The sequence below is a fragment of the Mytilus californianus genome, unplaced genomic scaffold (genome assembly GCF_021869535.1).
Source record: "Mytilus californianus isolate M0D057914Y unplaced genomic scaffold, xbMytCali1.0.p SCAF_6, whole genome shotgun sequence".
Classification (NCBI taxonomy): Eukaryota; Metazoa; Mollusca; class Bivalvia; order Mytilida; family Mytilidae; genus Mytilus; species Mytilus californianus.
In genome coordinates, this window is record NW_026262712.1 from 60,388,344 (window position 1) to 60,411,174 (window position 22,831).

The following is a 22,831-nucleotide window of genomic DNA, read 5'->3' on the forward strand; positions in this document are numbered from 1 at the left end:
GTCCCTGAAATAGTTCCTCCTTTCTAAATTTGATTATTCCATTTCTTGGTTTTTACGACGAACCTTATATAGATTGTTTTCATTAAAGTTATTAATTAAAAGTTTAAATTTTCGAAAAAGGTACGGAGTGCTTCCTAGTATCAAAGTTACGTCAGTATCTATGTATGGGGATATTTCTGTAGGGGGAGGGAGGGGGGAGAATTGGTGCAGGCGTCAGGTCGTGAATTTAAATCAATTCCAATTTATATAATGATTTAATCATAAATATATTTCAAATGAAAAACAGGACGCATTAAACATTTCCCATCTAACAGTAAAACAATTGACATCTGAACATGCTGAATTAGATGTAAGCGATATAAATCATTCATAATATTTAGTACCGATTATCAGGTTGTCTGCATATTGATATCGTAAAATATCAGCTGCGAGTCACAATATGAAGCTTTTTGTCGAGTGAGCGCAGCGAACGAGATAAAAAAGGCTCCATATTGTGTCGAGCAGCTGATATTTTACAGTATCAATATGCATACAACCAGACAATCGATTTATCGGGTTATATTTGCGTATTTTGCATGATAGAAACAAGTGTTTTCTTTGTTTCACCAGCAAACCGGAAGATAACTTTATAAGTTCGGGTCAAACTTATCAACGTCGTATCATATATTATGCGATATGTCTGGGTCAAAGTTATTACGGCCGGGTTAACGTATTTGGCGTCGCAAAGCCGTGATATGCAATTTTATTAAGAGTTGAGCAGAGTGAAACAGACAGAGGGACGACCAATAAGATAAAATATAAGTACGTAGTTTTCACAGACAACTAAACATGAGATGGATATGTATGATCCATTGACGTATATATGTCTATCCATTGTTTAATTATCTCCGTAAAATTGGACCCAATTGATCTAATTAACATTTCAAACAGTTACCTATACCAGCGGCACATCTGCGAATACCATTATACATGTTATATAGGAAGCGACCCCTATTATAATTCATGGATAGGGTTTCGAATGCCAATACTGTTACATTTCCATGTATAGTTTTTCTGCCATTTCGGTGAGAGATTCTGTTTTTTTTTATATTTCATTTAAACCAAAAGAATTTTGAAACCAGTCAGAACTAACTTTATTTATGTGATAATTTCACGATGACGTGTATAGTGTATGTAACCATGCGAAGCAAAAATGAATACTATACTGAATGTTTCATAAAATTATACTTATTATGTAATTTCTACATTTTAGAAAATATGCCAGTAGGAGATTGTACGGAATTGTTTGAATACAGACGCAAAAGTGGAATATATACAATATATCCTTCCAAGGCCGACGAGGGGGTAAAGGTGTTTTGCAACATGACAAACGGCGGCTGGACGGTATTATATACAACAAAATGTGGTAGAAAACCCCCATGAAATCAGTATCATTTTTCTGAAAGTCAAACAGTCAGATTCTTATCAGTATTCTTCCCAATATCGTTCATTTTTATAAGTTGATAAAGCAAAAACAGTTACAATGATATTTTTTTTCAAGTGGCCATGATTTGCTGTGAAATTTGTGTTTCTTTCTTTACGAAAGTAAATAGAAGCAGGAAAATTATATGAACCCAATTAACCATGAATATGAAAATAAGGAGATGTGGTATGAATGCCAACGAGACAACTATCCGCCAAAGTTCAAATGAAATTGATGTAAGCAATTATAAGCAACCGTACGGCCTTCAACAATGAGAAAAACCTATTCCGTATAGTTGGCTATAAAAGGCCCCGACATGAAAAATATGAAAATAATTCAATCAAGAAAGCTAACGGCTTAATTTATAACAAAACAATTTACAAAAAAAAAAAAAAAAATAGAATGAAACAAACATGAACCAACGACAACAACTAAACTATTGAGTTTATAATTCTGTAATAACATGTATGATATTGTATAATGATAAATCCACTGTCAAGCCAAGACACGACGATAAGTCTTTTATATGCCTAGAAAACTCCATAAAAGAGACGAAAGATAAAAAAAGATCATAGAGAAGATAAGTCAAAGAGAAACTGACCACACGATGAGAAAACGATAGATAGCGAAAAGACAAATAAGTCCACAAACACTAGATAGAACATAATGACTGAGCAACACGAACCTACAAAACTGGAGGTGATCTAAGATGATATGGAATAGTAAGCCGATCGGCAAATGCCATGTTTCTCTTTGTAAGTAAAATTTAGGGAATCAGTGTCATTTGGTGATGTCAAAATCAAGAACAAGAAAACCGAATTGTGGTTACGACAGTTTGGACATATCTGACACAGATATTTTATAAATGTCTACCATGTCAAGATGGCATCCGTAAAATCTTCGAAGGAATTACTTCAAGTTTTACCATATGAAACCTTCGGTGCAATTGCTTCCTTGCAAGAATCAGCCGTGTACCACGAACTTTGTGATAGGAAACACTAGATCTGGAATATGGTATCAACAGTGAGAGATATATACTCCATATGCAGGCGCTGCTGGAATGTTGCTACATAGCAATGAAAATGAAAGAGGATAAAAATCATTCTGTCGTAAAATTTAGTTCTCAACTAACCTTTATGTAAATTTCTAGATACGATTCTAGATATAAGACCGTTTGTTGTATCCTTCATGCCAATGTATATGGTTTACACGCGTTCAACATAGTAACCAAATCTAGAATTATATAGTGAAAAGGGATACGCTACATAGCGGAACGTGATGGTAAAGGATTATTCTTTTCAGTATTTCTGGAAGCTCCTGTATGATAGGAATAGCGACTGTTTCTTGAAAAGACGTCTTCCAATTGTGAAATAATGTTGTCAATAAAAAAAACTACTTTATGATGATGTCGGTTTCATGCATGTGAAGTAAGCAGCCGGTTCATTATTCGTTATTCGATATTCAATATCCAACCGGCTGCTAGCAGTCGGTTCGATATTCAAATTTCTTAGTTGAAAATAATAAAAATCGAAATATTCGATAACATTTAAAACATGATATTCATAGATAAAAGGAGTAAAAAGATATGTAGGAAATCGTTTTATGACCCCTTCAAGCTGTCGCAAATTCCCATTGTCCTGAAATATAAACCCTTTTGTAAATCGCACATTTATGGTTATGAAATATAGATTTTTTATCAATAAAATGCAATCAAAGTAGTACTTTTCTACATGTTATTTCTAGAAACAAAAACAAACGATCACTTTAGTAACATTTAAAAATATAAAAAGAAATAATAACGGAAAACCAATATAAAAGAAATTGTCACTTTTCAGTTAAAAATCGTTGAAAATTCAGATAAAAGGGCACAGGGCGATGGCTAGACCCCCCTGATCTCTCAATCTTCATAAAATTATGCAGAAAGTTAGTAAATATGTAAGACTCAGATCGACGTCCGGTCTCTAATCGACGTCCGTTCCTCAAATCGACGTCCAAATCTGACGTCACAATAGAATAACGTTCCAAATCGACGGCCAATTTTATGCCCCTCTAATCGACGTCTTTTTTTGTTGTTCTCAAATCGACGTCCGTTTAATGGATTTGTCGCAGTGAAATCACAACTTTATTAAAGGGTGGGTTGAACCTAAAACTCAAAAAGATGTTGAAAAAGATAAGTCCAAAAAATAATACTTTTCAACAATTGGCTGTACGTATTAATTCTTTTTATTGTTTGAGTCTGTATGTCGTCTTCTAGATGTCTTTCGATTATCTTTGTCTTTGACAAAACGAGACAGATATTATAAACACAGATCAATTCTAATATGACGTTTTTCTTTCACTTTGGAAACAAAGCCATGTTCTGATTCCAATAAAACATGGGCTGCACGTGATTGACATCACAATAGAAATTGCAACGTCAACAGAATATATGACTGGGTCATATAGATTGACATCATAATAGAAATTGAACAACGCCGCAATTAAAATAGACATTTGTGTTCGTATTGCTCGAAAGTAAATTAAATAAAATCATTCTAAATTTTAAGTACGTCTGTATATATACAGATAGTATCAAAAAAGGATTTCCCAGAATAATGTCATCTCCGATATCTACGGAGGGCTTAAATTGTCACTTTTCAGCTAAAAATCGTCACAAATTTAGGTCAAAGAGCACAGACCGATGGCTAGACACTTACCCCTTGATCTTCAATTTTCATAAAATTATGCAGATAGTTAGTAAATATAAAGATACAAATGACAACAAAAGGAATTTGGGTAAACTTCTTGTCTTCTATGTTTACAGAGGGCTCAAAGTGCCAGTTTGATATTCAAAATATATAGTGAAAACCTACCAGAGACAGCTTAAATGACCGTGAGACCCTCCTGGTCTTTCAATGTCAATAAAAGTGAATGATCTTTTAGACTATATGTTTATAAACAGATAGTATCAAAAGGATTTCCCAGAATAATGTCATCTCCGATATCTACGGAGGGCTTAATATGTCACTTTTCAGCTCAAAAACGTTGAAAACTCAGGTCAAAGGGCAGAGGGCGATGGCTAGACTCCCTGATCTCTCAATCTTCATAAAATTATGCAGATAGGTAGTTAACATATAGATACAAATGCCACCAAAATGAATTTGGGAACACTTTTATTATCTATATTTACGGAGGGCTCAAAAAGCCAGTTTGTCGAGACTTACAACTTACAATATTTAATTAAAGTTTAAGCTGTTCGCGAGAACAGTCAATAAGATGCATAAATTCATCAGGACAACTGATCAACCGGCATTAACGGTTCTTTGCAAAAGGTTAAGGTCAATGATCATAAAGTTCTTATCTTTAGAAACTGTACATTTTCCGTAATCATGTGACTACATATTTTCCAAAAATGTTTGTATTAACTATGAGTTGTAAAACTAAATAACTACTTAAATATATGAATTCACTAGATAATTTCCCTGGTTATTCGGTGACTAATTCACAGGAAAACTCGGCCAACTGCTGTAGGTCGAGTAAATTGTCATTACAGCAAAGAAAAGTGCAATAAAGATATTTTTAGCGAAAAAAAAACAAAGAAATTATATGTATAATACAATCATTGACAATCGTGCTGTATCAGCCATCCGTGATGATATCGATAGCAGTCACAGTTGCAAAGGCTTTATCACACCCCTAATCTGTATGACGTCACGTCATTGATATCATTCACGTTTGGAAAGGCTTTATCAAACCCATAATCTGCTTAACGTCGGATCACAACTCAAGCGAAAAACATCTACTTCGGGTATATACATGTACTCTTGAAGAACTCTTGGGATCATATTGGTGTCTCGGGTTGATACGAAGGTGATATCGAAAAAGCCATATGATATTCTCTATGTATCATAATTCTACTTCATCATGTTTCATTTCATAATTCATTTTTGTCGAGCCTGCAAAATTTATTCGCGAAAGCGAGACATAGCGATCCTAGATTCCGTCGTCAGCGTCGGCTTCGGCGTCGTCAACAATTAGTTTCAGTCTGTGGTTAAAGTTTTTTTAGTCATCAATAACTTTGTCAAAGCTACATGGAATTTTATGAAATTTGGACAGAAGCTTGTTTATGACTACAATATTGTATCCAAAGCAAAATTTTGAAAATATTTATTTTATTTTTCCATCTTTTACTTAGTTTTTTTTTACAGTTTACATCCATATTAAGTCTGAGGTTAAAGTTTTTCAGTCATCAATTACTTTTTCAAACTATCACGGAATTTTATAAAATTTGGACAGGAGCTTGTTTATGACAAAAGACAGTATCCAGAGCTTAGTTTTAAAAACATTGGTTTTATTTTTCCGTATTTTTCTGATAAATGGACTTAGTTTTTTTTTGCAGTTAACATTGAGATATAGTCTGGGGTTAAAGTTTGTTACACATCAATTACTTTGTCAAAACTTCGTAGAGTTTATGAAACTATGGCAGAAGCTTTTTAATGATTAATAGATAATGTCTGAAGCAAAACTTTGAATATATATTTTTTTTCATTTTTAGTATTTGCCTGATAGACGGACTTCGTTTTTTACAGTTATCATTTACAGACAGTCTGGGATTAAATATTTGTGACATGATAAATTTGTATGGATTGTTATGAAACTTGGACAGGAGTTAATCTTCAAGACCAAGAAAGAGGATCAAAAGAAAATGTTTGATTTTTTTTAAATTCTGTATTTTACTGATAAATGGACTCACTTTTTAAGTCAGCATTACACTTTTACACTGACAGCAGCAATCACAGACGAAAAACAGAGTTCCGCGGAATCCCTTATGAGTTTTTATGGTATTAACTCAAAGAATGTTAGTTCTTTTCAAGAATTTTAATGAATGTGGAATGTGAAGGTAGTTTTACATGTTTTATAGGGTTCCAACATAAACATGCTATAACAATACCGGTACAGTTAAACAAATGGTGACCCCTCTATCAATTTTTTGTCTTTACATAACACGAAATTAATATTTCAATTTCAAGCTTTTAATTATTTCTTAATTACATAAAATATATTAATCTAATGTTTAGTTATAAAGATAAATACTTATAGGTTATCCAAAGAAGAATAGATGGAGAAGAAAACTTTCATAGGAACTGGGTTGAGTATGAAAATGGCTTTGGTGAACTTCAGCATGAGTTTTGGCTTGGTGAGTATTCTTTGCTTCAAATATATGTTTATGTACGTTTTTCAAATTCTACAAAACTGTTGTAGATCATTTTTTTTTTCTTTCGGAGAGAATTATCGACCTTTGGTAGGACAACTAGCTGATCAAAGATAGAGTAGAACGCACCTGTTACGTGCGGGGTTTAAGCTCACATCCTCATGGTTGACAGTTTAGTTATACTGTAGATAAAATGCTTAGTCCACTTATCTGCAACCGAGGCCCAACACAAGAAAGAAGAATGCTTTCTACAGCAGGAATTTCCCTCATTTAGTTAAAACAACAGTTAATTATCAACTTTTTCAAAACTCATAAAACTGTTGAAAATAAATAAAATCAGAAGAAATCGCATGAACTCCAATCATAGTTAGACAGGATAAGCTTCTAACTAGAAGCTTATATAATGTATAAGCATTGTTAATGGATTACACATCATAGTTTGCATGTGTGTAGCACATGTTTGGTACTGACATGCCTCTGGCTGCATGATCACTCCTTATTTGGTTATAAGGCAAAGGAGTGATACATACCCTTCTCAAATGTCCCCAGGATGCTAGGTTGTTGTTCATTTTGAGTTTTGCTGCTGACAGGGAAAGTCATACATTAGTTATCCTAAAGTTACAAAATATTGTTTTCAAGTATAATATTAACTAGGTGTTAATATCCATATGTTATTGCAATATTCAGTTTTTGGACATTTGCGTTTATCTTCATATATGTGAGTACGAACTAAAAGAAACTTTCGATATTGGACATTTGCGATTATCTTACTAAAAGAAAATTTGTGTTGTAAAATTGCTATATTTAACATTCACTTTCACTTAGCAATTTCAAAGAACATTTTCGTAACTGTTACAAAGATATTGAACTTTTAATAATTATGGCTTCCAGACGAAATTCAAGAAATCAACCGTATTCAAATAGACATTTGGACTTAAATAATCCAGACAATTGGACGTCACAGCAACTTAGATAAAACTGCAGCAGTTGGGGATTGTTGTACCCAAAAATGTTGCTAAAACCGTTCTTAAACAATTTTATTTATAAAATAAAGATCGCCAAAATAGCAACGGTAATGTCGCCCAGAACGAGGAACATGTCGTGCTGAATCCTATAGCACAAAACTCCGAGAGTGCCTCATCCTCAGCGTGTGCCTCAGACAGTATCGCGAATGTGACCGACGGATTGCGTAATCCAACAGCTGATGAAAGTAGTTCGCGGAGCGATGTCAACGATTCAACCGGAAGTGCGCAGTTCGACAGCGTCGGTGGCAACGACATGGCTGCCATTATCCAGTGTCGCAGTCTGTAGCACAATGAGCCTCAGGTCTCCAACAGACAGTCAGCCTTATCGCCAACCAAAAAAGTACAGAAAGCGGTCCTGCAAAGAAATTTGATCTAGCGCAGTGTTACCAGAATAGAAATATGGAGGACGTACCACTAGCCGTGCACCGCCCACCACTGCCACTATCAACAACACCATCTCTTTGATACTTGTCCACAACTCTGTGTCCTACAGCTGGAGTCCGATCTGATGCATTCTCAAATGTGGATATTGTGTCTCCATCATTACAAAGGAGCATTATTGAGGGTAAGGATGTAAACTTAGGCGCTCTCCTTATTCCCAATTTTGAGTCTCCTGTAAACCATTCCATGTCAATTTAGCAAATAAAGCAGACCCAAGATTAAACAGGCATCTATCAATCCAAGAATTTATTCAAGCTTTTGGAAAATTCAAAAGAATTATGTATGGTGCCTACCCAGACCGTCGGGATGAATTAGATGCCTATGAAGCTGACATTATTAACATTAATAATTTCTATGGCCCAAAATTTTATGACTATCATAAAATTTTTACAGCAAAGGCAGCAGCACTTCTGCGGGAAAGGCATGTTAAGGTCGATTGGAGCCTTCGTGATCGTGACATCCTTTCTTTGATAACAGCAGGATCCTCAGTAAATGTGTGTAAAATCTGTAATTTAATTGATCATGCTACACAATACTGCCCATTGCAATCATCAGTCCAGGTTTAAAATTCCTCTTCAAGATCATATTCATCTAGCTAGCAACCTGCAATCCGTAGACAAGGAAGGTCGTTCAAGAGTATTTCATGAAGGTCGGGAAATGTGCAATAATTTCAATAATCCTAAAGGTTGTTATAGGAAAGTGTGTTATCTCCTCCACCAGTGTACAAAATGTCGTGCAACAGGCCATGGTGCCGCAACCTGTAGGAAATCGAATAGCAATGTGCCTGTTCATTCTTCAACATCTTCAGTGTCCTCCAAGGGAAATAAATTGGAGAAACCAAATTCAGGATGACTATCCAAGGAAAACTTCTTTTGTGAAGCTTCAACACCAATAAATGTTGATAAATTGGAGGAAGAGTTATCATCACATCCTGATAAAAAATTTTGCATTATATCTGTGTAATGGTCTGAGACAAGGTTTTGATTTTTTAGTTCAAGGGGAAATTTCAGAATCTAAAGAGTGTAAAAATGATTTTTCTGCAAGATCTCAGGTTTTAGTTGTATCAGAGTTAATTACTAAAGGAAAATACTATGGGAAGAAACGTTTGAATTAAGATCTTTCATCTACACATGACAATGACAGTTTTCTAAGTATTAATGACATGATTGATAAAAAAGAGTGTTCCATGTCTTATGTTAAAATTGATGATGCTATAAGAATTATTCTAAAATTAGAAAGGAACAGTACACTTTGTAAATATGACATATCCGACGCGTTCAAAATTTGTCCTTACTTGCCATCCCAGTGGCCTTTATTTTGTTTCAAATGGCAGTCTTTTTATTATTATTATGTAAGATTATCTTTTGGCTGCCGGTCTAGTCCTAAAACTTTTGACACAGTGTCACAGGCAATTTGCCATATCACAGAGAAAAATTATAAGATTAAGAACATTTTACATCTACTTGATGATTTTCTTACTATTGATCACCCAAGTGAAGATGGTGAAAGAAGCATGGCTATAATGATGACCATTTTTAAATATTTAAATATTCCAATAGCCAAACACAAGACTGAAGGACCAGTTACTTGTCTAGAGTATTTAGATATTATTTTAGATTCAAACAAAATGGAAGCAATACTTCCAAATATTAAAGTACAGAGAATATGTGAGTTTATTTCTAAATTGTTGTCATAATCATCTTGTACAAAGAGACAGTTATTACAGTTGTTAGGACATTTTAATTTTGCCACAAGAGTTATGTTACCTGGCAGATCATTTCTGTCGTACCTAATTTATTTGTCAACTACTGTTAAACATTTAAATGAATTTGTACATTTAACTAAAGAATGTAAGGTAGATTTAGAATTTTGGTTGAGATTTTTGTCAAACTGGAATGATATCACTATGTTTCATGATTGTTATTTCTCTTCCAGTTATGACTTTGAATTATATACAGATGCTGCTTCTACAATAGGCTTTGGGGGATATTTTCAAGGCAAATGGTTCTCTTCATATTGGCCAGTTAATTTACCTACTTTAACTGAAAATTTGTCAATGGCTTTCCTTGAGTTATACCCTATTGTAGTAGCAGCATTGTTATAGGGCCACCTCTGGCCCTGTAAAAAGATATTATTTTGGTGTGATAATGAAGCTACTGTTGCTATTGTCAGAAAGGGACGCTCTAAATGTTTAGAAATCATAAAACTTATGCGTCAACTAACATGGTGTGCAGCTAAGTTTAATTTTCATTTTAGTGCTAAACATGTACCTGGTCATATAAACCAAATTTCTGATGCTTTGTCTCGTTTTCAGATGACTCGCTTCCGAAAACTGGCTCCACAGGCAAAGCAGCACTCTCATATATGCCCAAGTGTGTCAGAAGTAATGTGGTCTTAACAAACACAGTAAAAAAAACTATGGTATAATGCAGTAGCTATGAGGATAAGAGCTGTTTATGAGACAGGATATAACCATTTCAAAACATTTTTACTTTTAAATGGGGTCAACCTGAATGGGAACAAATTACCTCCCATATCTGAAGAAATTTTATTTTATTTCGTTGGTCATTGTTTTCAAATTCTGAAATTACAATATTCTACTATTAAGCTGTATATTTGTGGTATTAGATACATGTGCCTCAAGGACGATATTCCCTCACCCTTTCAATCATCAAACAGAGACCACAAATCAATGGTTTGACTCTCTTTATTTCTAAAGTCGGTTAAACGTTCACAAAAACAGTCAGTCAGGCCAAGAAATCCAATTACTTCTGACATACTAAAGCAAATGTGTGTTAAACTGAAGAGAGTTTTTTTTCAGAATTTATAGACTTAATGTTTGAAACTGTTTGTATTGTAGCATTTCATGGTTTTTTACGTTGTGGTGAATTTACTGTAGATAATGCATCTAACTTTGATTCAGAATCTAATTTATGTGTTTCTGATGTTACATTTTATGAAGATTTTGTAATTCTTCACCTAAAGCAGTCAAAAACAGACCCTTTTAGGAAAGGCATTGACATACAATTGCATAGGCTAAATAATATCCTATGCCCTTATACAACTTTAAAGAACTACTTACAATTAAGATCAGTTAAAGGAAAATGTGCACTTTCAGATCCATTGTTCATTGATGAAAATTTTTCAGCTTTAGAAAGAAAATATTTTATTACAAATTTAAAAATTTTATTAGAAGCCTGTGGATACCAAGCCGCCCTATATAATGGACATTCTTTTCGTATAGGTGCAGCAACCAGTGCTGGTAAAGCTTATATTGAAGATCACTTAATTAAAAAAATGGGTAGATGGAGATCTGATAGTTATTGTCGTTATGTTAGAACAAATAAATCTTCTATTAAGAACGCACAGCAACAAATTTGTAACAGTTACATTTTTTTTTTACAGTTATATGTATATTATGTATGTATATATATATATATAAATCTATGTAGCACTAAGATTACATGTTAACTCTTACACATTTTATTTTCATGAATTAGTCAGTTGTGTGTTTCATTAAAATATGTACAGCTTAAATTGTGTTTAATAGAATTCCACAGTGTGTAGTTGAAGGTTTCATTCCTTAAAACCCAATTTTCCCATTTATTACCTTGGGGGTCACTCAGCTGTTTCACACCTGACTTTTTGGACCCTTTCGAAATTGACCACTGGTCTAATTTCTCATTTCCCCCAAGTCATTAAATGTAATACATCTACATTTATTTCTCTCTCCACCGTCAATCTAACCCCCTTTTATCGTAGCCACCTGCTATGAGATGGAGCAACGCTTCATCCCCTTATAGGAACTCATCTGGTTCCGGTTGGTTGACGGAGTGTCCATGTCCATGGAGCTTGGTCCATCTATACCAAGTGTCGTCGACAGGGCCTGGAGCTAAATTTCCCTTTGTTGAGTACTTGACTCCCAAGGGCCAAATTATTTATATATTTTATTAATAAAAAATAGAAATTAAATAATCTTGTTGTCAGCAGCAAACTCATTGATATACTATTTGGTTATACTGGATTGTCTATTTCAATCTTATAGGAATGTCCAAGTCTGAAGGTCATGTTTATTGTCAAGGTTGTCAACACTGCAGGAGTATGTTAAGAAATAAGTTACAAATACAGGGTATAAAAGAATACCAGAGAACACCTAAACAAGAGAGCTACAAATACAGGGTATAAAAGAATACCAGAGAACATCTAAACAAGAGAGCTACAAATACAGGGTATAAAAGAATCACCAAGAACACCTTTCAAAAAGAGGAGTTCTAACAAAGTCACAGTTTACTTAATCATAAGGAACACCTAAACAAGAATCAACTAACTAAACAAGGTACATGAATCGTTATCGATAAACCACAGAAAATAGAATACAGACTTAACAATAAATAAAGTCATTACTTGCTGTATCCGTCGTATCGTCAATGTCATAGTTACTACTGTTAAGTCATGGATTTCAGCCCTCCTGTCATATACCTAAGTCCCTGGAGTCATAGAATAAAATTAAAATAGTTGCGTATTACGTCAAAGTGTAAATATACCGTACAACGTTTTTTGTTCGCTATGTTTGCGGCAGATAAAAACCCGCGAAAATTTGACGCAGAGTAAATTGATCTGCATAATCCAAGATTCATCGTTGTTTCAAAGTTTCATACATTATATATACAATTAATTATCGAGTTTTCACAACATTAATATTTAAACTCTTTTCATTTTAAAGGTGGTTTAACATACTATTAAAAAAAAAAGACTTCTATGTTGATCGACAATTCACAAGAATGTGCATATTAATTCAGAATATAGCAAAGTGTTCTCGACCAATCAAATTGTAGGATTTGGTGTTTCTTAATTGTGAAAAATGAATGTAAATTATGTTTTTAGTAAGGATTTATCCTACTGTTTAGGCCTATTTACTGGCAAAGATTTTATATAAATGAGTTACAAATGCCCCGAAGCACATTTATCAGCTTGGAAGTATTAGTGATTGAAACTGACAAAAAGTTGAATTATAAAACAACAAAATAAAAAAAATTGCAGAAGCAAATTTATTAGAGTGACAGGAATTCTGATTGAAATCTATTAAAAGATTTTTGAAACTAAAAAAAATAGATTGAGGTTTAAGTGAAAATAAAGAAACTGCAACACTCTGACTCAAAATTCAAAAACAGAAATAAATCTCATAAAACCTAAACATCTAGATAATAAGTTACCAAAACTAAACTTACTAAATCCGCACTTGGTAAGAATACCTGTTTCAAATTTTCCAATACATTGATAGCTGAAAGTAAAAATTTCCCGAGATATAGATTATTTCTTTGATTTTCATTTAAAATTGAATGTTTCAACAACAGTCACTTACCTCAGACAACCTCACAAAACGGAAAAGTATTTGATGTACAGAGGGACATTGGATGTGGAATAAAATATAGCTGCAGCTCAAATTTGAATTTATTGATTTGAACTATGAATACACAAAAGTTAAGTCTTTGTTAAAGGAATAGACGATTAACATTCATACTCACTATTAGGAAACATATACACTCTCTACTCATCTGTACTGTTAAATCATCAAGTGTCTAAAACATAACTTATTATATTTTCCCAAAATGGTACATTCCGTGCATCACCCAGACTAGTTAATAATATGAAATGCATATATGAGCTGACCTGACCATGAATTTAATTCTTGATTCAAATTTATTAAGAGGTCATTTGAGCCGTTAGCAATTTAAAATATTTTTACGTTTGTAAGAGAATAATAATCCCTTTCTTCATGATAAGTACTCGCAAACGCTTGTACTGAATCATATAAAAAGGGAATATCATTCTCTTACATATACTAAGATATCTATGTTCATAATAATTAAATTGGTTAATCAAACATGTCATACCTTTTAATAACACATAAATCAGGGACTGTTCATATTTGTTAGTTAAAGACTTTCAATTGATTGTTGTCCAAACCCAACATTTTCGAACAATGTAAAAACAAAAAAACAGTGACGTTAAATCACAGTTACACAGATATTTGCATAAATATGCATTAGAAATACTCTTTCATACCATTACAAAAAAGATCATAACATTCAATTTTAGTATGCCGCATTGTGCATGATTTACTTTCCTTGAATATTGTCCGAATTATGTGTGTTCTAATTTCTGATACTCGTATTTATTTGTCATCGATTCTCTCTATTATTCAAGCTTATTTTGCGTACATCTAAGTACACTACAGTGATTTTTCGAGTGTATTTCCCGAAAAGCGAAAATAAAACCGAGTGAACAAGCGACTATTTTGCCAAAAAAAAAAAAACCAAAAAAAAAAACCCGATAAATAATATTTGATTTTTGATTTAAATAAATCGTTTACAATATTTCGTCCATAAGTGAACAGATCACTAAAGACGGGGATATATTCACACAAATTCCATGATTTATGTCATATGTTTTACTAACAGCAATCTAGTTAAATGCAATTTTATCTAGTCCTATTACATAATGACTAACTCTCAAGATGATACTAAATATCTTTGCCACCTATATATGTTTACATTCTTAATCAAGGTAACAAATACCTACATCTTCTAACCACCAGTGGAAAATATAAACTACGGGTGGAACTAGTTCACAACAACGGCACAAACGTTTTTGCTGAGTACCAGAACTTTCTAGTAGAAGATGCAGCATCAAAGTATCGAATTGTAGTAAATGGATACAGTGGATATGCAGGTCGGTCATATGATTCCCTTGTAAACATCGATAATAAGATACAAAATTGTATACGCTAAATTTTCTTCAGAAGACCCAATTTAAATGATCTTTAGTTATTTGTTGCTGTGAGTCATATTTGTTCTCATAAATCAGGCCGTAGGTTTTCTCGTTTGAATTGTTTTACATTTTATCATGTCGTTGTCTTTTATAACCGACTACACTGTATTAGTTTTTATCATTGCAGGAAGTCGGACGGTGACCTATAGTTGCTTATTTCTCTTCATTTTGGTATCTGTTGGATTATTGTATCATTGGCAATCAAATCACATATCTTTATTTTCATATGAATGATATTATTCAGCAGCCTTATTAAATTACTAAACATGCTTTAATATCTTAAACTTAAACATCGAATATACTTTTCTATCACTTCCATTGGTGTCCTTGGGAAGCATGGTAAATTCATTTGTTGCAACTGCGCTTTGACCTAGCTTTCAGTAACTGCTAGTTCTCGTAGACCGGTACTTTATGTCATTTGTCTTTTTGTTAGTAGTTTTCCTATAGTGTTTGACAACGACATAAGAAGTCAAGACTTTTCCAACAACTTTTTACAATTTCTTCATATAATATGCGTTTATACAACTGTCTCAGATTAAGGATGAAAGTTGAGCGCTCACAAATATGTTTAACTTCGCCTCATTATCATTTTAGCGATATTTTTTAACATTGCCATATAAGCGGGAGGTTTACCTAGCCATAAAACCAGGTTCAATCCGCCATTTTTTCTTAAAATGTCCTGTACCAAGTCAGGAATATGGCAATTGTTATTTAATAGTCCGTTTCTATGTATGTTGGCGTTTGTTTTTGTTACAGTTTAGTGTTTCTATTGTATCGTTGTTTTCCTCTTATAGTTGGTGTGTTTCCCTCGGTTTAGTATGTAACCCGGATTTGTTTTCTCTTAATCGATTTATGGCTTTTGAACAGCGGTATACTACTGTTGCCTTTATCTTTATGTGCCTATCTGAAACCGGAAGCCTGTAGTCATATGGTAGTTGTTTGTTACTTTCTGCAATAATTGTTTTTCGGTTTTTTGTTGTAGTTCAAATCAGGCCATCAGTAATCTCTTTCGAATTGTTTCACTGCTTGTCCTCCCCGAGCTTTTTGAAGCTTACTAAACGGAATGGGGTTTTACTCACTGTTGAAGGTCGTACGATGATCTGCAGTTATTCGCTCTCCTGTTTAATTGTCTTTAGTGGCTAGTTCTTATATTAAAATATCTCCTATTTCATTTAATTAAGTAGTGATTAAAAGAAAGAGGTTATGATGTTCGATCTGTAGGTGGGGATTTTTTGCAGCAAGTACTTATTTTAAAACTGTGAAAGTTATATTCCAGCAGCGCCTGTATACGGAGTATATATTTCCCAGTTGATACAATATTTCAGGGCTTGTATTTCCTATCATGTTTTCCTTGATAGAGGGTTACTGCTCACAAGGAAGCTATTAAACCAAGAGTTCCAAGTGGTGAAGTTGCAATCGTCCTTTCGTAAAGTTTACGGACGCCATCACGAGTTGTTTGACCGTTATGGAATATCCGTTTCACAGATGATAGCGGATATGTTCCAATTGTCTTAACTTCAATCCCGTCCCCTTTTCTCTGAATGTGACCTACAGAATTAAACTTATTATCGGGTTTATACTAACATAATCAACACGACAAGTGCCACATATGGATTAGAATCTGCTGACCCTTCAAGAGCACCTGAGATCACCCCTAGTTTTCAGTGGGGTTCGTGTTGCTTAGTCTTAAGTTTTCTATGTTGTGTGTTGTGAACTGTTGATTGTTGTCTTTTTCGTTTTAAGTTATGGCGTTGTCAGTTTATTTTTGACTTATGAGTTTGAATATCCCTTTGATATATTTCGTCTCTCTTTTATTCTAAATATAATTTAAATGATAATGACATTTTTTTTATGAATGTTGAGGATTGAACTATTGTATAAACTACACATTCCATTATGAAGAATAAACTATAGTAATGGCTTACTCTTACTAAATACCTAAAGTTATCCCTTGTTTAACAAAGGCTTGAGTTTATTATTATAATAGTTATTTGCAGTATACTTTGTGGATATTTGTTTTTTCTTTCTGCTACGACGTTTTTTTCTAGAATGCAGTTGGTATCAGATAACATTTGTAAGAAACATACCAAGCTGAATGCATTAAATAATCTATAAAAAGTATAAACTTGATATCGGCTCCTGACATCCGTTTCTTGAATGATTCTCATCTTGCACTGAAAAATAACCATAAAATATTGTAAATGAACATCATGTCATACCAAAGAATGATATATAGTGCGGATGATAGCCTCAGGAATAAAAAGTCAGTCAAAAGTGGCTTGAAAATTTATTACTTGACAAAACTGTGGACTGATGACGGGTTATTCATATAATGCTTTTCCGGTCTAGTTAGCTCCGGTTAGACTTAAAATTTACACGCATTTCAAGAAACCGATTCTTGACTTACGAGAATTAATTGAAAATCGGCAAAGTATCATATGGCTTGTTTTAAACTATCTTTATTGCAACTATAATAAGTAAATACTAAAACTTAATCTATATGTTAGCCTAAAATCTATGTCCAGCGTCAAATCTGTGTCCTTTCCTCAGATCGGTGTCCGATTCTATATAACGTCATAAACTTCACAAATCTGTGTTTTTTTTTTCTCTCAAATTTGTGTCCTTTTCATCAAGGTATGCACTGTCCTATGTGTTGACGTCATAATTATCAAAACGTCTTCGAGTTAATATTTTTGTTATCAAAGACATCAACACGACTTTCATATTAGAATTAAATCACCATCAGTTAAGACCAGCCATTGAAAAGTAAATGCGTGTTGAACTATGCACATAAAGGGGTTTAAAAGGGATAAGGGAACCAGGGAATAAGGGGCGGGGAGCAGTAGTCAGGAGTCGATAATCATTGGAAGAGGGGATGAAAACGGGGAGTAGAGGAGCTTACAGTTTCTTGCATATTAACAAAGTGCTAAATAACGTACACTTTTATCTTTCGGTTATCAAATAAGAAGAGAAGTCTTGAAGGCCAATTAAACGGTAAAAATTTATTTGTGCTTTTTGTCTTTTTTTCAGTTTTTGATTGTTGAATTGTGAGCTTTGTGCGGATCTGATGAGCCACACAAACCCTTTCAATTGAATTTTACAGTTTGTTATTATGTTGTGATGTTACACAACGGTCCGAAATTAGGGTAGGGTTGAACATTTTGGCCCCGTCGCATTCTATATGTGCCTGTTCCAATTTACGCCACAAAATTGAAAGTCTACTTAATAAAAAGGGCACAGATTTGAAAAACAAAAACTGTTATGACGTCACGGGACAGATATCTGAGGAAAGGACACATATTTTAGGCTGGACATAGATTTGACTCTTACGTATATATATATATACATATATATAAATATATGGTACAGTGAATTTTTACTATCAGGAAATATGTTGAAAATGACCAGTGACTTTAGATAATCATTGAAAGTTTTAAGGGTTTTTTTTCAAATTCCCTGATATGATTTCAGGAATTATCAATAATACAAAGATCCGTTATTTTATAAACATAAATCAAATAAAGACAAATAAATCATTTGTATTTCTTAGCCCATTAAGGTTTAAGTGGACAGTTTTCATTCCCTGTCCATTATCAAATATAAAGTGACTAGTTTTTCCAGTGATAAGATATTGAACTTTGTTGAACCACATTAACTCATTAACAAAAAGTATTTAAAATTGAAATTAATAATACCAATATTCTCAATGATAGTAATAATTGTATTTGTATGCCATGGATTGTATTGTCGGCGAAAACGGTGTCAAATACACATTCATGTTCTTACTGTACATGCGCAGTTCAAGTTACTGTAAAGCAAATGGCCATAAAGGTTATTGAACATCTTTTTTATGTTGTCTTTGTTCCAATGAACAGGCAATTAAAACTTAGCAAACTAATGGAACAGAACGTACAGAAAAAAGAAAGAACACATGCTTGACAAATTGAACACAGTTTTGGAGGAGGCCAACATTGGCTGTTATGCTTTGAGACCGTTCAGCATGTTGATCGCGGAAAGAAAGACCCCAAAAATATTATGGCAATCGTTCATGAAAGGACTGAATAGAATAATGCCTGGATACGAAACATGAAATTATTCTCAGATCCTATACAAGAAATTAATTGAAAGTGCCTGATTCATTTTTTTTAGAACTTTCAGATGTAAACTTTATTATTCTTCAATGTGCGGTAAAATCAGATTGAATATGCATGTGAAGAACAAGTTTTTTTTTTTAAAGTAGATGTTGCTGTTAAAACAAAAGAAAAACATAGCGAATTTTTAATAGTAAATGTCATCCAAATTTAGAATGCAGTTTGTAAACATAAATGATTTGTATTAGTATATAATGCTTAAGAGTTTAATATTCATGTTTCTTAAGATGTTAAATTTGATTTTATAGGATCAATTATTCTTTCCAGTTATTATGTATAATAACTGGCATTTTTTCCTAGTGATAATGCATGATTACTGAAAACTTTAGTGATAATATATAATCAGTAAAGTTACCAGTTATTGTACAAAATCCCTAATTATACAAATTTACTGTAACATATACATGTAATTGGTTATTGATTAAATCTGGCATTTGATACCCATACATAACTTTACCATTTGTTTTTGGTTTTATATAAGTTATAGCAATAAGAAAATATGATATGATAACCAATGAGACAACTATACACTAGAAACCAACGAATATAGATGTAGCTAAATACAGACACAGTACGGCCTTCAATAATGAGCAAAAATTAAAACACGATAAAAAGCTACAAAACCCTTCATGCAAAAATGTGAAACAATTCACATCAGAAATCCAACGACACAAAGTAATGTAAAACTAGATTGCTAGGTAAAATAATATGCATTACAAGACCATCTACGAAAAGAACGAAACATATATGTAGAAGAAAAATGTATTGTTAAAAACCCTTTGAAATGCCAGAAGCCAAATTTATTTATTAATAGATATATTGAAAATAATTGCAGGATATTATATGCATGCTAACAACGATAGGCGATATTTTTCTACCTATGACAGTGATAATGACGCATATGAAGGTAGTTGTATGAATGATTATGGTTACGGGGCTTGGTGGATCGGGCATTGTAATGGATATCCTGATTTGAACAACAAAAACATCACCATAGTGCGATGGGATTCCGGATATAATATCAAATCGATATCAGACATGATGATTCAAAGGAAGTAAATTCTGTGAACCAACATGCTCCCACGATAACCCGTTGTTTAATGATTATTACAAACATGTTCCGTATACATGATTCAATTATAATAGGGTAATTTCAAATTTATACGTCTTATTTTTGTTTTGCTACAATATTGTTAATAGGCAGGTCAAAAACTGGTATCAAGGATAGCAATATGTTATTAATCGAAACCAGCACAAATTATCATCTATTCTACGATATACATGTAAGGGATTTCTAGCAGTTTCGTTATAAGTTGTCCTGTTATTTTGTTATAAACACAAATATATCTTATAATACTTTGATATTTTCAAAAAAAAGCAAATGTTCGATTTGTGCTCCTTTTAGCAGTTGTAGCAATACTGACACACATATTCGGATAAAATGAAATTATTATTATCAGTATTTTTTTGTGGACAAATCGGCTTTTAAAGAAAACAGATTTCAATGGAAGCATTGTCATTTTGTGTGTAAAGAGCAATTAAGTGCCAATCTGCATAAGATTCAGGCAGTGGAAAAAACATGACAAACAAAAACCCACTCAAGTTGACATTAACTTATGTTAAAAATGTATAACGGTGCACGAATATCACATTCGTTTCCTTTTCCTGTTCTGGTAATTCAAGATATAATTTGGTTATTAACAGCAATTAACAATTAAGGGGAGCTAACTCCGTAGTTTGCTATCATTCTAACCAAAGTTATCTAGAGATTTCTCGAACTACCAGACACGCAGAAATGAAAGCACTACCATTTCTAATTCATTCTAGATGATGGTAACTTCAAAATAGGATAGTTAAGTCGGTGGGTTTTTTCGGCCATGTTTTGATTTTTTTTCAAAATTGCCCAATTTTACAAAGACTGGCACTTAAAAACGAAATTGACAATAACTCTTTTATCATGTAAGTTCTTTATAGCTTCTAAACATTTAAAATGAAATGCACAACTTTTTAAATTGACACGTGAAAAGGCATTTAATGCCAAATATTTCACCTGTTATATGAGGACTGTTATGTAATCATAAGTTCGTCTTGCTGTAGAGACGGACAAGCTCTAGACATAAGATTGTCAGTTTAAAATGTGAACAGTAGGTTTTATCTTAGCAGACTGTTAAATACACTTTAAACCATTATGTTTCATATCTTTGTTTAACATTTTGTGCATGGAATGTTTATGATTTATAAAAATGAAATTTGAAAAAAAATCGTTTTCATAAAGATGTCATTGTTTTTTTTATATTTATCCTGCAATCAGCTAACTATTGTACAAATAACAGGTACACAAATAAATTTTTGCTTTATTTGTACTTGTACAAATAAAGTCTCCTGTTACCCCGCTTCCATGTTGAGCAAGCGGTAATGTGGATATTTCTTTTTGCGTACCAGTTCATTTTGGGGTCCTCTTCGCGGTCCGCGTTTAAACTTTGAAAAATAAGAGACAATGATTTAGATTTTAACAATTAAAGTTTCAAGTGTTGGGTGTAAATTTCAGGATAAAAACAATATATGTACATTTTCGGAAAATATAAAATTTATTTGTACTCGCTACGAAACAGGAGAAAAGCTCGGCGAGCCTCGTTTTTCATCCTGTTTCTAAAGCTCATACAAATAAATTTTATATTTTACGACAATGTACATATATTGTTTATTTATTTACCAATTTTTATTTTATATAAATGTTGAAAATTTTGATAGAAATAAAAGAAAGGTAATTGGTACAGTAAACCAAAGGATCTGAGATTGGATTTAAAAAAAAGAAACATGTGAAGAAAAAATTAAATACCTGTCTAAAATAGATTTGTCTTTAATGGATCTATTTAAAAGTTTGAGATAACTTTCTTGAAATAAAAATAAAAAACAAAACAAACTGGAGAGCACAAAATATTCACGATTCTCATTTGAAATAAGGAGACTGTTTTATTGAAATTTGCTCTTCTAATATATAATTTTTGATTAAGGAATGTATCTCCCTCACGCATAGCTGTTATTTCATGTCCAGATCTGTTAATACCTTTTGTTCCTTTTCAGTTATATAAGCTCTACAACTTTTGAATTAATTTTTTTTTTGGTTTTTAAGGTAATTTCATCTGATCACAAAGGTGAATTTGGCGTATTAAAAATTTATACTGTAAATATTTTACTTAATGAAAAAGAAAGTTAAATACAATCTTCTACTGGAATGCCTACATGGTGACTTTTCCCCGATTTTGTGTTTCAGGTACATTAAAAACAATCGTCCTCAACTTCTTTTTATTGATAGTTTATGATAAACTGTTGATTGTGAACTTATAAAATGACAAGAATATCATGTTGATCTAAATAAACGTCACCATTTTCATGCGACATGCGTAGTTTACAGCGAACATTGCATACTAAATGTTGGTTTCTTTTTACATGGAAGATTAAGTTGCCACTTATTCAAACTGAATATTGCATTGTCAAACAATTATTGCACAAATATTTGCAGCTTAAGTGCCAATCTGCTTAAGAATCAGACATTGGTGAACACATGACAAACAAAAACCCGCTAAAGTTTACATTAATTTAAGTTCAAAATGTATAATAGTGCACGAATATAACATTCGTTTTCCTGTTCTGGTATTTCAAGATATAATTCGGTTGAAATGCACAAGAAAATTTATAATTAAGGGAGCTTACTCCGTAATTTGCTATC

At 32.8% G+C, this 22,831-nt stretch overlaps 1 protein-coding gene across 1 annotated transcript in view; it reads left to right on the forward strand.

The window, feature by feature from the left end:
* LOC127705969 (fibrinogen-like protein A) overlaps window positions 1–21,753 on the forward strand; it is a 58,944-nt gene extending 37,191 nt beyond the window's left edge. The window contains exons 3-6 of the mRNA XM_052210351.1: window positions 1,253–1,383; window positions 6,542–6,638; window positions 14,687–14,851; window positions 19,937–21,753. Coding sequence (XP_052066311.1) covers window positions 1,253–1,383; window positions 6,542–6,638; window positions 14,687–14,851; window positions 19,937–20,160 — 617 coding nt within the window. The 3' untranslated portion in view covers window positions 20,161–21,753. The remainder of the gene's footprint in view (window positions 1–1,252; window positions 1,384–6,541; window positions 6,639–14,686; window positions 14,852–19,936) is intronic.
* Window positions 21,754–22,831: the final 1,078 nt, after the last annotated feature.